General features: G+C 34.8%; 1 protein-coding gene across 1 annotated transcript; it reads right to left on the bottom strand.

The window, feature by feature from the left end:
- Positions 1-2,384: 2,384 nt before the first annotated feature.
- LOC145127096 (disease resistance protein RUN1-like) lies at positions 2,385-11,068 on the bottom strand. Its single transcript, XM_079062350.1, has 6 exons — positions 10,530-11,068; positions 9,305-10,433; positions 8,554-8,839; positions 7,522-8,435; positions 6,841-7,432; positions 2,385-2,422 (listed from the first exon to the last, which is right to left on the bottom strand). Exons 1-6 carry the CDS (start codon positions 11,066-11,068, stop codon positions 2,385-2,387), a joined length of 3,498 nt encoding a protein of 1,165 aa, XP_078918476.1.
- Positions 11,069-13,189: the final 2,121 nt, after the last annotated feature.

The following is a 13,189-nucleotide window of genomic DNA, read 5'->3' as shown; positions in this document are numbered from 1 at the left end:
GCTGATATGTTCACTAAAAGTCTTCCTATAGCCAAGTTCAAATTATGTTTGGACATGGTGGGTGTTTCTGATCGCAGTTGAGCCTGAAGGCTCGTAGGTGGAGGAAGTATTATTTATTTTTTCGGAAACAATTTTTTCTCTATATAAAATTGCAGGTTCTTATGGAAGTTTTAGAGTTTGATGACCTATAGGTTTTGACTAATCGTAAAGCATGACTTGCTTAATTTTGATGTCAAGGTGGAGATTGTGGAAAAGTTACCTCCAAAATTAGCAAGTGGCAAATAGTTCAGGGGTTATTTCCGTAACTTATCATTTACTATTCATAGTTTGACTATGAATAGTAATATAAGTGTGAATTTGGAAATGAGAATGGACGGTGGTTAATATTATAGTAATATATATGTGAATTTGAATGAAGAATGGACGGTGGTCAAATATTAGGCGCCTACAATTTTGGACAGCACATTTTTCTTCTCTTCACGTGTGATATTCTTGGCTATAAATAGCCTAGGCCAGAGAAGTTTAATATCATTGAAGTATATATAGAAAAGCATTACATATATATATACTGATACACCACCGTGTATTTTATCTCTCCCATTCTATTTGTAATCTCTTTCATAATCATTGTAAACACTGCAAATTATAGTGAATTGTTTCTCGGCTTCCTCCGCCCGTGGTTTTTTCCCGATTTGGGTTTCCACGTAAATTCTTGTGTCTCTATTCTATTTATTTTATTCGTATTACGTTGTGATTATTACGCTTTGATAATTTTTGATCCCATTCCGCATTGAGCTAATATTATTTAAGTCAATTTGGATCCGTCGTATTTTACAACAGAATATTGTCATGACAATCAGTAATAATTTGAAGAAATTGTAAAACCTTTTTAATTAATGCCTAGTATGAGAACAAATGAGGTTAAATATCTTGAGAAGCTTAGGTTGCGTTTGACTGTGGAAAATAGTTTTCAGTTGGAAAAGGTTTCAGATTTCCTTTTTATGTTAATAAAATATTTATAATAACTGTTAATAATATTATTGAAGGGCAAAATAGTCATTTTACCCGGTTTAACATACTTTTGATTGAGTAAATAATTTAGTTAATTCATCATTCTCATATATATATTCCATTACAGTTCATCGTTTATTCTGTTTTTATCTAGTTTGCATCATGGGCTTATTTTTATCATCTTCTTCCTTAGATTGTTAATTCTTTCTATTTTGCTACGTTTGTGTCACAGTTAGCATCAGGTTTAGTGTTAAGTGATTGTGTGGGGGTGGGGTAAATTTTATTGATGATATTATAATAAATAATAATGCTCCAAGTCATCAAAATAATGCTCCCGAAACTGCACTTTTTGGTAAACCATAGGAACCAAGATTGCAATTTACTTTAAATTAAATGATAAAATTCTTAAATGGTTTTTTCTCTTAGAGTAACAGCCCAAATTGTGTAACACTTTTAAGGATTATATGTCCTAATAATTAAAAACTAGAAATAATCCTACAATTGGGTCAATTTAAAGGAGCATGAGTTTTTAAGAGAATCTAAAAGTACAAAATTATAATAAACAGATAAATGAAAGTACAATATCAAATGCATACCTCTACCTGGTTGAGATGTGAGGATCATCTAATCTTGTAAGATGACATGTTTAAGGGACACATTTTCGGTGCCCATTAGCTTCAAATACTCCATAGATGATAAAAAGTTCATGAGTTGCTAATATCTCCTCATACTTTTCTACAAGTTTGCATAAATAAGCACAGAATCTCTTTTGCCAAGTTGCTAAGGAAAGGAACTGGTACAATATCACATGAACTGTATGTTATGACTCATAAATTTGGCAACTTAGAGTGAAGAGAAGAAGGAGTTTCTTTCCCATATATTAGGGGACTGATTATTTATTTACTAAGCTGACAATGTCATTGTTCACCATTACAGCAATAACCTATCAGTCAGGAAAAGATAAAAATGAGAAACTGGAACACTAAAAAGTTGAGAACTGAAAAATCTATTATCAAATAAAACCCAGCTGTAAATCAAAACAGATTAAGGATCATTTTAAGTCAGTGAGACTACATCTAAATTACATTAACATTACAACTAACTAATCATTATAAAGCCATTAAAGTTCTAAAAAAAGCTATCAAACGCATTTACATAATACTTCAAAATATGTTCTTGGAAATATTGCATATATAAGTAAGACATCGACTAGTGCATTTATTTATTTTTCTGCAAGCATGTCAATCACTATACCAACATAAAGGGTCACATTCATCTTTCTAGTTATTTGGACTAGCTTTCAAACCCTTTTTTTTCCTTGAATCTGAATAATTTTGGGTCAAAACTTAAAGCATCTCTAGCATATAATATATCTATGGAAGGCTATGAGGAACTTCTGCAGATACTTCCCCTACATGAAAGAAACAAAAACAAATCAGAAGTCAACTACAATACAACATACAAGAGGTAGATGATAGTTTTTTTAGGCGCATGAGTTATAACTAAAGGAAAATGGCTTATAAGTCCAACGAAGTTTTCAAACCGTTTAAAAAACCTCAATTATGTTTTGTCTGTTCAAGAAAACCGAACAAATTAACCTTTTGTCTAAAAAATCCCAACTAACTTACACTTCTCATTTAGGGTCAACCAACTAATTAAAGTCAACAAATGACATGGCTTATGACGTGTAATTAAATATCGAGAAAATGACTTGTAAGACCAACGAAGTTTCGAAACCGTTCAAAAAACCCCAATCATGTTTTGTTTGTTAAAAACAAACCAACGAAAACATGATTGGAGTTTTTTGAACGGTTTTGAAACTTCGTTGGTCTTACAAGTTATTTTCCGATATTTAATTACACATCATAAGTCATGTCATTCGTTGACTTTCATTAATTAGCCGGTTGACCCTACATGAGAAGTGCAAGTTAGTTGGGCTTTTTTAGACAAAAAGTTAATTCGTTGGGTTTTCTTGAACAGAAAAAACATAATTGAGGTTTTTTGAACGGTTTGGAAACTTCGTTGGGCTTATAAATCATTTTCCCTTATAACTAAAAAGAGAGCAGGGGGTGGTGATTGTAAACCATTGTTTGAGAGGGAATTTATACGTGCTTTTGGATACAACTTTATATGTGAGGAAGATATGTAACTTATTCTTTCCTTCTAAAGAAACAAGTATATACTAGTAAACTATGAGCATAAAAATCAGTTTACTAGAACCAAAACATGTGTAATATGATCAATTATGTTGTGCAATATGCTGTAAGCATGTATTGAATAAATTCTGAGCATGTTAGTCTGAAAGATTCAACTCTTTGGGGCAACAAAACAACAAAAGTAAATAGATGCATAAATAAAATTGCCAATAACAAACATATATAAAACGAACTGAAAAGAGGGCTGCTTAGAATTGAATAGCTTTGCAAGAAAACACTTGCATAGTAATAATAAGACATCGTACCCATTGAAATTGGCCCCAAGGAGATTTTGAAGTTTCTGTTTTGAGAATCATAAATACTAAGCTCCATGTATTCAATGCAAGGTTGAAACTTTTTATATTTCCTTCCATCCTAAACTTGCATGAAAATCTATTTGAAAAAGCTAGTGATATCTGGTTTGTGTGTGTTAGGTAAAATATGAAAGGTTGAAAACATGTGGCTATGCATGTGAAATAAAAGAATCAAATTCAAACTGAAAGTTGGAAAATAAGTGGTGCATTCAACATGTTCAAACTTGAAGTTGGTAGACTTTAAATTGGTTACAACTCTTTCTGTTTTCACATGGCAAACATTCACCTATATATATGCATGTATGTTTTGCATATTTGGTGTGCAAAAACTTGAGAGAACATCAAGTGTAGAGTGTCAAGCCAATTGTAATCTTGTGAGTTTTAATAAAATTCTCTAGTTGCAGCCCGTGGACGTAGGATTTGCACCGAATCCGAACCACGTAAAATCCTTGTGTTCTTCTTGCTTTATTTTCGTGAGTTTGTGTGTGTGTGATAGTGTGTTTCCGCTGCGTGTACCCGGTCCGGTTCCTAACAACTGGTATCAGAGCCAGATTAGCGAGGTTTGGAGGGTACAATCATTTTTTTATCACGCACGAGTGTACCTGATTTGTATCTTGTTTGTCGTAATGGCTGAAGACAAGGTTGTAATCGAAAAGTTCAACGGTTCTGATTTTAGCTGGTGGAAAATGCAATTAGAAGCATTGCTATGTCAGAAAGACTTGGACATGGTACTCGGAGACAAACCGGAGAAAATGGAAAAAGCTTTTGAAGATGCGTGGAACTCAAAGGACAAGAAAGCCAAGGCGGTTATTACATTGTCGTTGACGAAGAGCGTTGCTTTCAACATCATGAATGAAACCACGGCGCGTGGTATGATGGAGGCTCTGTCAAATATGTATGTGAAACCATCGGCGGCTAACAAGGTGTTCTTGATGAAGGAGTTGTTCACTACAAGGATGAATGATGAAGGCTCAATTACGGTTCACATTAACAATCTAAATTCAATTATGTCCAGATTATCATCTGTGGGAATTAAATTTGATAACGAGACTCAAGCATCACTGCTACTAGCTTCTCTACCTGATAGCTGGTCCGGAACAGTTACTGCTGTTACGAGTTCCGTGGGGACCAGTGGTATGACTTTTGAAGGGGTTAGAGATTTGGTTCTTGGCGAAGATATCAGACGCAAGAATCAAGGTGGATCTTCTTCTTCTGATTTATTAAATGTCGGAAGAGGTAGAGGGAATAGCAGGAGCAGTGGGAGTCGGGGAAAAAGTTCTTCTAGAACTTTGAAGAATGTGAAATGCTGGAATTGCCAAGAGGTGGGACATGTTAAGAGTTAATGTCCAAAGAAAGAATTAAACATTGCTGGTGCTGAGAGTGTGTCTGAGGATGATGCACTGATACTCAATATGGAAAGTTCTGTGGACTCTTGGGTCATGGATTCAGGGGCTTCGTTTCACCCCATGGACAACGGGGAAACGATGGTGAATCTAAAAAAAGGAGATTTTGGAAAGGTACAGTTAGCAAATGACGAGATGCTTCAAGTAACGGGCATGGGAGATATTGATCTAGTTACTTCATTGCGAACTACATGGAGCCTGAAGAATGTCAGGGTTATTCCGGAGCTGAAGAAAAAATTGATTTCTGTTGGTCAGCTGGATAAACAAGGACTGGAAGTAAGGTTTGGTGGTGGTAAATGGATGTTGGTCAATGGTAATTCGGTGATTGCTCAAGGTATGAAGCGTGGGTCATTGTATATGGTTGAGGTACCTGCTGAGGGAAGTATGACCATCCCGATTAAGCAAAACAAAATCTGGTTCGCTAAATCTACTGCTAAGAGAGTTCATTTTGCAAACATGAATTCTGGAGCCAAGGGGATGTTAGCTGAACGAGTCGGAAATTCTAAACCATTCAGGGGATTCTGTGACAGTGGGAGCACGGGGTGTGTTCCGGGTACAGTTACAAAGAGCCGTTGGGTTTTGAAGACTAAGACTGGAAAATTCTCTCTTGTTGGAAGTTTGCAAAGTTTGGAGAGTGTTAGTGGTCCTCGGTGTATCTCTGGATCTGGTGGAGTGTCCAAACCGGTTGAGACAGAGGATGAGTCGGTGGTGGGATTAGCCATGACTGAGTTGGAGCTAGTAGGAGCTTCAACTGGCCCTTCTAGTACTTGAAGATGAGGGGCGGCTGCAATTAGAGAAATAGGACTAAGTTTAGCTTGTTCTTAGGAACTGGAGGCTTGGAAGACTTGGTTGTTTTAAGATTACTGGAGTTGGATGACAGAGACGGACCATGTTGTTCAAACTTTCAAGTGGGAGATTGTTAGGTAAAATATGAAAGGTTGAAAACATGTGGCTATGCATGTGAAATAAAAGAATCAAATTCAAACTGAAAGTTGGAAAATAAGTGGTGCATTCAACATGTTCAAACTTGAAGTTGGTAGACTTTAAATTGGTTACAACTCTTTCTGTTTTCACATGGCAAACATTCACCTATATATATGCATGTATGTTTTGCATATTTGGTGTGCAAAAACTTGAGAGAACATCAAGTGTAGAGTGTCAAGCCAATTGTAATCTTGTGAGTTTTAATAAAATTCTCTAGTTGCAGCCCGTGGACGTAGGATTTGCACCGAATCCGAACCACGTAAAATCATTGTGTTCTTCTTGCTTTATTTTCGTGAGTTTGTGTGTGTGTGATAGTGTGTTTCCGCTGCGTGTACCCGGTCCGGTTCCTAACAGTGTGTGTGTGTGTGTGTGTTTATGTTTGATCATGTGATTAGAAAAGGGTTTTCAAGATATAATAGTACCTAAGGAGCCATCCTCTAATATGCCAGACTTCCTTTGAGAGAAAGCTCTAAAGCTCACTTGCTTATCTAATGAAAAGAAATACATAAAAGATTTGACAATGATTGAAAGTCGAAACATGAAATATTTATCATTAAAATACTATCCTGGTCCATCTATTTTAACAAGTTGGGTCATGGGTCATGGGTCATTGGTCATTGGTCAGTTTATGATCCATTAGTTAATTTGTTCGACGATTACACATCTAGTCGGGTCATGCTTAATATCAAGATATTTGTTGATCCAGTTCAAATCAGATCCATGGAAAGGCCTAGTTGTATCGTATATGTTGGTGGTGTAAGAAATTGTTGAATAATAACTTATAGATGTTGTTATGTAACGAGACACGTATTTCTTGAGGAAAATCCAAATATGATATTAGCAAACAGAGTGTGAATTGGTTGTGTGATCTCTATTATGTTCTTGTCTCACAAATACTAGATAAGAAAGTAATACATAACCAATGACAGATACCTTTAAAGCGAGCATATTCTCCGTCAAGGTAATGCCATGGTGGCACTTCATGATCTAGCGCCATAAACCGTGATATGTATAGGAGGTATTTTCCATTTGTTAACTGAAATTCGGTGAGATCACCACCAATGATATGATTCCATGACTTGTAATAACGCAATGCATCTTCTTTTTCCTCCGTGTCTCCATCATCAAACACGAAACTCACCCCACACTCCTTTGTAACTGGATAAGCAAAATTAATCGATACAGGCAGGGTAATAGTAACATGATCACCAGCTTCCATCTCATTCGTGACAAACATCCAATGGCTTAACAACGTCAAACACCCTCCATCTACATTGGCATTTCCAATAAAATGTTCATATATCCAAGTGTGGTTCTTTGTTACATTACTAATTATGATCTTTGGCAAATGAACGAACTCAACATCCAATGGCAACTGCACAAGGCAAAAATTCAATCCAGTTAGTTTGTTAGGAGATGATGGGATGGTAAATGATATTGATGGCCCCGTGTTTCTCTCTGTAATCCAATCTGGCATCTCTCCGCCTCCATATATTGCGCTGAATATTCCAAATTCATAATACATCTGCCAAATACAACAACCTTTATTAGTCAATACATTAATTATATATACATAGATAATCACATAAAGACATATAATTAATTAGAGAAAACCTGGATTTCAGATTCCTCTCTTCCTCTATAAACAAATGAAGTTCCCAAGCGCCTTTCGGCAAGGAAGTCTAGATCACTCCAGCCCAAACTACAAAGTACCTTTTCTTCAACACTTGTCATTGGTTGGATTTTGAGCACTCCTTCAATTTCAAAAGACGAAGGTGCTAACATCTTCCACCCAATTGATAACTCAAGTGTGGACATTCCTGGATCAAATGTAACTTTTCGTAGCAAAGGCTTACAATCATAATATAGGATAAACTCTCTTAGTGTATGCGGAGGATTCTCTACTGACGTCAGCATTTTACAATTTGACATGCCAAGTGTCTCAAGCCTAGGAAGGCTTCTAACACAATTAGGCATGGAGACGATAGGATTGTCATCTAAATACAATTCCCGTAACAAAGATAGGCAACTAAAATCCATGGGAAAGGATGTGGTGGACAAATTATTATTCACAAGTGACAACCTTATTAATGTCCCTGGTAAAGAAATCACAAAGAGCTTCGAATCACTTGGTACGACCTCCAGAATTGTGGAGGAAGAAGTTATTGTGTTTATGTCAATGTCATTATCCTTGATCATTTTTGTTGAATCCATATCTTTACTATCAAATTGAGATTTATCGAGATAACAACCATCTAGCGATAGTGTTTCAACTTTGTTTAACATGCCTATGATTCTTGGAAGTTTTTCAAGCTTGATACAATAGCTTAGATCGACAAGGACAAGTTCAAAGCATTGCTCAATTGAGTCACAAACCTCAAGCAAATCACTGCAATTCCTCACTATTAACATCTCAAGTGCGGAGAATTCGTCAAAGCCACTTATACTACGAAGTTGTTCACAAAACTTAAATCTAGAATCTTCAGTGATCCAAGCAACTTTTTGTGGTTTGAGGACCATCCAATCAACTGTTGAAATGAAGTTAAGTTAAAGTATTAATGATTTAATCAACTCAACGTAGGAAGAAGAAAAAATGAAGATAAGTTACCTTTTTCCTACTCCGGATTTGTTGTGAATTGCTATTACAAATGTCAAACAATTCAATATTGCTATATGACATGTCAAGAGCAACCAAATTCTCCATTGGTATGTCTAAAGGTATAGACTTTAAAGGGAACCCATGCATACACAACCATCTTAATTCTTCTGGAAAGTCATCATAAGACCCATTAAGTTGCACATAATTAAGTTGTAGTAACATTAGATTATCCATGTTACTCAATGTATCCGTTTTCAGCTCAAATGATGCACGCAACTTCTCATTCTCAAGCATTCGCATGTCGAGGGCCAAGCCTAAAAGATTTCCCTTACCCTAAGAAGAAATGGAATGAAACAATAGTTATATAGAAAATACAAAACTTAAAACATGCTTAATAATAAGGATTAAATGCAAGAAATAGCAATGCACTTTCGTTTATTTATGTATTATAGCAACCAACCTTCATTTCTTTCTACTACAACATTATTGTACATTCAATTTTTTATTGAATAAGAAACTGAACTTCGATTAATCTACCTAATTATAGATGTTTTTCTTATTGGGATTTAGGACATTATACTTGAAATAATCTACCAAAGTATACAGTGAAATTTGCTTCTTTTTTGTTTTTTTTTTACCTTTGATGAGATGACATTACTATATTTGGGTAGATTTTCTAACGTACAATACAATAATAGTAAAAAATCAGTAGAAAATGTTATAATAAAGAAATCAACGGAAGTTATTGCTATTTCTTGCATTAAATACCACTACTAGCAAGTATACATAGCCTCGAACCTTTTTATGTTTCAACACTTTCAATGACTCAACATGACACCATAATCGACTTCGCTTCCACGGCTTATCTGGTAATTCTTCATGTATAATAAACCTTCCCATCCTTTGAAGTAACTGATGCATCATCAATTCGTTATTCCATCCGATACTAAGAAGGCATCTATGAATGAGATTCGTGATCCCCGATCTTGTGCTTATATCACATGCATTTAATATTGTCTCGGCTACATCTCTATCGAATCCAACAAAAAAACAAGCAATATGCTTGAACAACTCTTTATCATTATTTGATGGCAAAGAGTCAAAGCTTGTTCTCAAGACATTATTTATAGGAGACCCAATTTCTTTCTTTAGTTGTTCTATCCGATCTTCCCGGTAAGCTACATCTCGATTATGTAGAGACTTGCCCAAAACTTCAAGCGCCAGTGGATGTCCTTCACAATACATCATAAATTTTCTCGACACGTCTTCATAACCTGCATTGGGATCGTTGGACACAAACGCATGAAAACACAAAAGTTTTTGTGATTCAATCTCAGATAAGCCTTTAAGCTCGTGTTTTATATGTTTGGGTTTAACATTTGTTTTGAATAGTGCACAACTCTCTGTCAACCATATGTCCTTTGTTGTTATTATAATCTTGCTTCTTGGATGAAAAACTCTGCTTCCAAGTAATGCATCCAACTGATTGACACTGTTGATATCATCAAGAACTAGAAACACCTCTTTACAAGCTACAATATTCTCTATCATTGAGGTGTATATAGAAATATCTTGAACTTGAATTGAACGTGTTTTTGAAATGTCATCACAGAGTTGTTTTTGTAAATGAAGCAATCCATTAAATTTTTCATCACATCTCCTACTAATATCTCCGATGTAGCTACTTGAGTTGAATTCAGGACAATGTAACCCATATACATATTTGGCTAAAGATGTCTTCCCGATCCCCCCCATGCCGAAAATAGTGAGTATATTTGCCTTATGTGAGGATGCATCTTTCAACCATGAAGAGACAAATTTAATTGTAGACTCCATCCCAATGAGCAGTGGTAGAGGACTTCTTAAGGGTACATGCAATCTACGGTAGATGTCCTTAACGATTTCTTCAATAAACTCCGGCTCTAGCCTGAAACTTGATTTCAATAAAAGTTACAGCCACAAAACTAACAAACCAGATTTGGACTTTTAACAAGCCATGGAAATATGAGTAAAATGTGGCTACCTGCCATTTACATCCTTCCCTTTTAATCCAGCAACTTCAATAAGCGCTTTATTCCACCTCTCCATCTTTTGAGACCACTTAATTCTTTTATTTGCATTTGTCTCGGCCTCCATCTTCTGTCTATGCTTAGCCATTGCATCTCCAAAGCTACTTTGTTGCTTCCTCACATAGGTGGACTCAACATGATAAAAGATGGGGACAGCAATATGGTTGGATGTCAGACGCTGCTCAAGGATTAACACCAATTCATCAAGACACCATGTGGAAGTAGCATAATTATTGGACAGCACAATAACGGAAGATCTGGATGCTTTAATAGCACTCTCCAATTCTGGTTTTAGATCTTCCCCTGTTTCAATATCTTCATCATCCAAGAAAGTAGTGATATTGGCATCCATGAGGGCCTTATGAAGGTAAGCAGTGAAACTATTACGAGTGTCTAGACCTCTAAAACTTAAAAAAACATCATATCTATGACCATCAGTTGATGAAGAAGATGAAGATGAAGATCCTTCAGAAAGTTCAGAGAGAACAATCATTATGAGTTCTGATGACCCCTTACCTTCCCAAGATTTTGTATATTTACTTCTGGTTACTCCTTATATGTTGCTGAATCCTAGTAAGCTCTGAAAGTTATATTCTTCCATACATGATCAGTTATGAATGTTTGTTTTCAATGTTCAGCTCTTGTGTCCCTCAGAAAGTAAGCATTGTGTTCTGAAGCTTTTGAATCACATGACTTCCTCACTTGTGCCCAATCTGGAGATCCCATAAATAACATCTTTATAAAAAGATTGAAATTATTAATACGTTATGCAACTCGAGTCTCATCAAACAGTTTAAACCTTAACAATCATACCATATATTATTAAAATTAAAATTGTAAGTGTCTAAAAAACAATACATGCACCTCGATGGTAAATAAAAAATAATAATAATAATAAGCTAGGCATGCCGCATGCGCACTATTTAGTTTAATTAGGACGAAAATTATAAAAGTTTCAAAAGGAACGACCTCAAAACAATACACATATAAATATATTATATAATTATAGTTTTTCTATATAAACAATTAAGTACGATAATAGTGATCTCTCCTCAGCAATTAACAAGAATATTTTATAATTGTTTGCTCCAATATCCGATTTTAATAACAAATTGTTATCTCTAGTTTTCAACCACAATTTAAAATCAAACAAAAATTTCAGTACCATTCAAAATTAGGGCATGTTTGGCAAACATCAATATGTTTCTTAAAAAGTAATATAAATAATATTACAAGAATCTTAACAAATATTAAAATATATAATAGACATGTTGCCTAATTGATTAGTCAAATTAAAGAAATTGGGGCATATAGGAGATGGGTGGGGTTTGGTGATGAAATCGTATTATAGGCTTAAGAGTAAAGGGATTTGGCCTTTGGGGAGTGCTGCATGCTGCACACCTGCATGCCACAGTATTCTCTCCACCCATTCATCTTCTTATCAAAAACAACATTCATATGACAAGGCTACCACAGTGATGAACTCAAGCACACAAATCTAGGAATGTTATAATAAGTTACTAACACCAAGAGTACTTAGGTTTATGGCTTCAAGTGATAAAAGTTTTTTTTTTTATTTTTTAAGGAATATAACACCAAAAATACTTCACCAACCTAGATGTCTTATAATCTCGCAAGTATTTTTATTTTTTAAGGAATATAACACCAAAAGTACTTCACCAACCTAGATGTCTTTAAATCTCGCAATTACTTTTTCCGAATGGAAATATCAACAGACAATGGAATTTTTACGATGAAATATTAAAGTATGTTAGTGTAAAAAAAACGTTTTTATAAATTGTAAAAATAAAAGAAGTAAGAAAGCAATTTTCGTGGATTGAAGAATTTCCCACTGATCGAGTACAAAGCTTTTTGTTCATGATTCTCGACTTTATGCAACAGCATGCGGGACTATGTACTATCCAAAGTAAAATAAGTAAAGTAATTGTACGAATCCAAACTTCAATCACGTGATAACAAAAGAACAAATGATTTATGATGTGATTTATGATTACTAAGATGAATTTTTAACATGTGAAACAAACTCGTAACAATGTGCTTTCATACCTGAAGGGGAGAGTATTGAAGACGAAGCAAAAACGAATAGAGAGAGAAGGAAGACGAGTGAAAAGTACAGAGGGAACAGCCGAGTTTTCCGGGTAGTTGACGAGGAAGGGACTAGGGAGTATGGCCTTTTCACCTTTTTGACTTTTGTGGAAGGGATACGGTCCGTATATTTTACTCAAAACATAGGTTCGATTTAAAAACAAATTATCTGGTGTATAATTTTTTTTTCCTCACTCAAAATATAGGTTTTCATTAACTGTATCGAACGAAAAAACTATTCATTTATTAACCCCTTTTTTACAACCTCAATGAGATTTTTTTTTTTTAAAAAAAAAGTAAAACATCAGGAAAATGGCGCAGGTATAGAAGAAGACTCACGTAAATACAAAATTTTAACAACCCAAAACAACAAAGTACCAAATACACGTACCAATATATAAATATACATGATCACTTTAAATGTCTTTTTTTAATTAAATAATATATATGAAATATTTTATATAAATTGTTTGAAATTGCTTATTTTAAACAACATATGTAAAGCATT

Source organism: Lactuca virosa, chromosome 1, assembly GCF_052849685.1.
Source record: "Lactuca virosa cultivar CGN04683 chromosome 1, Lactuca_virosa_CGN04683_v6, whole genome shotgun sequence".
NCBI lineage: Eukaryota > Viridiplantae > Streptophyta > Magnoliopsida > Asterales > Asteraceae > Lactuca > Lactuca virosa.
This window is presented reverse-complemented; position numbering and strand designations above follow the sequence as displayed.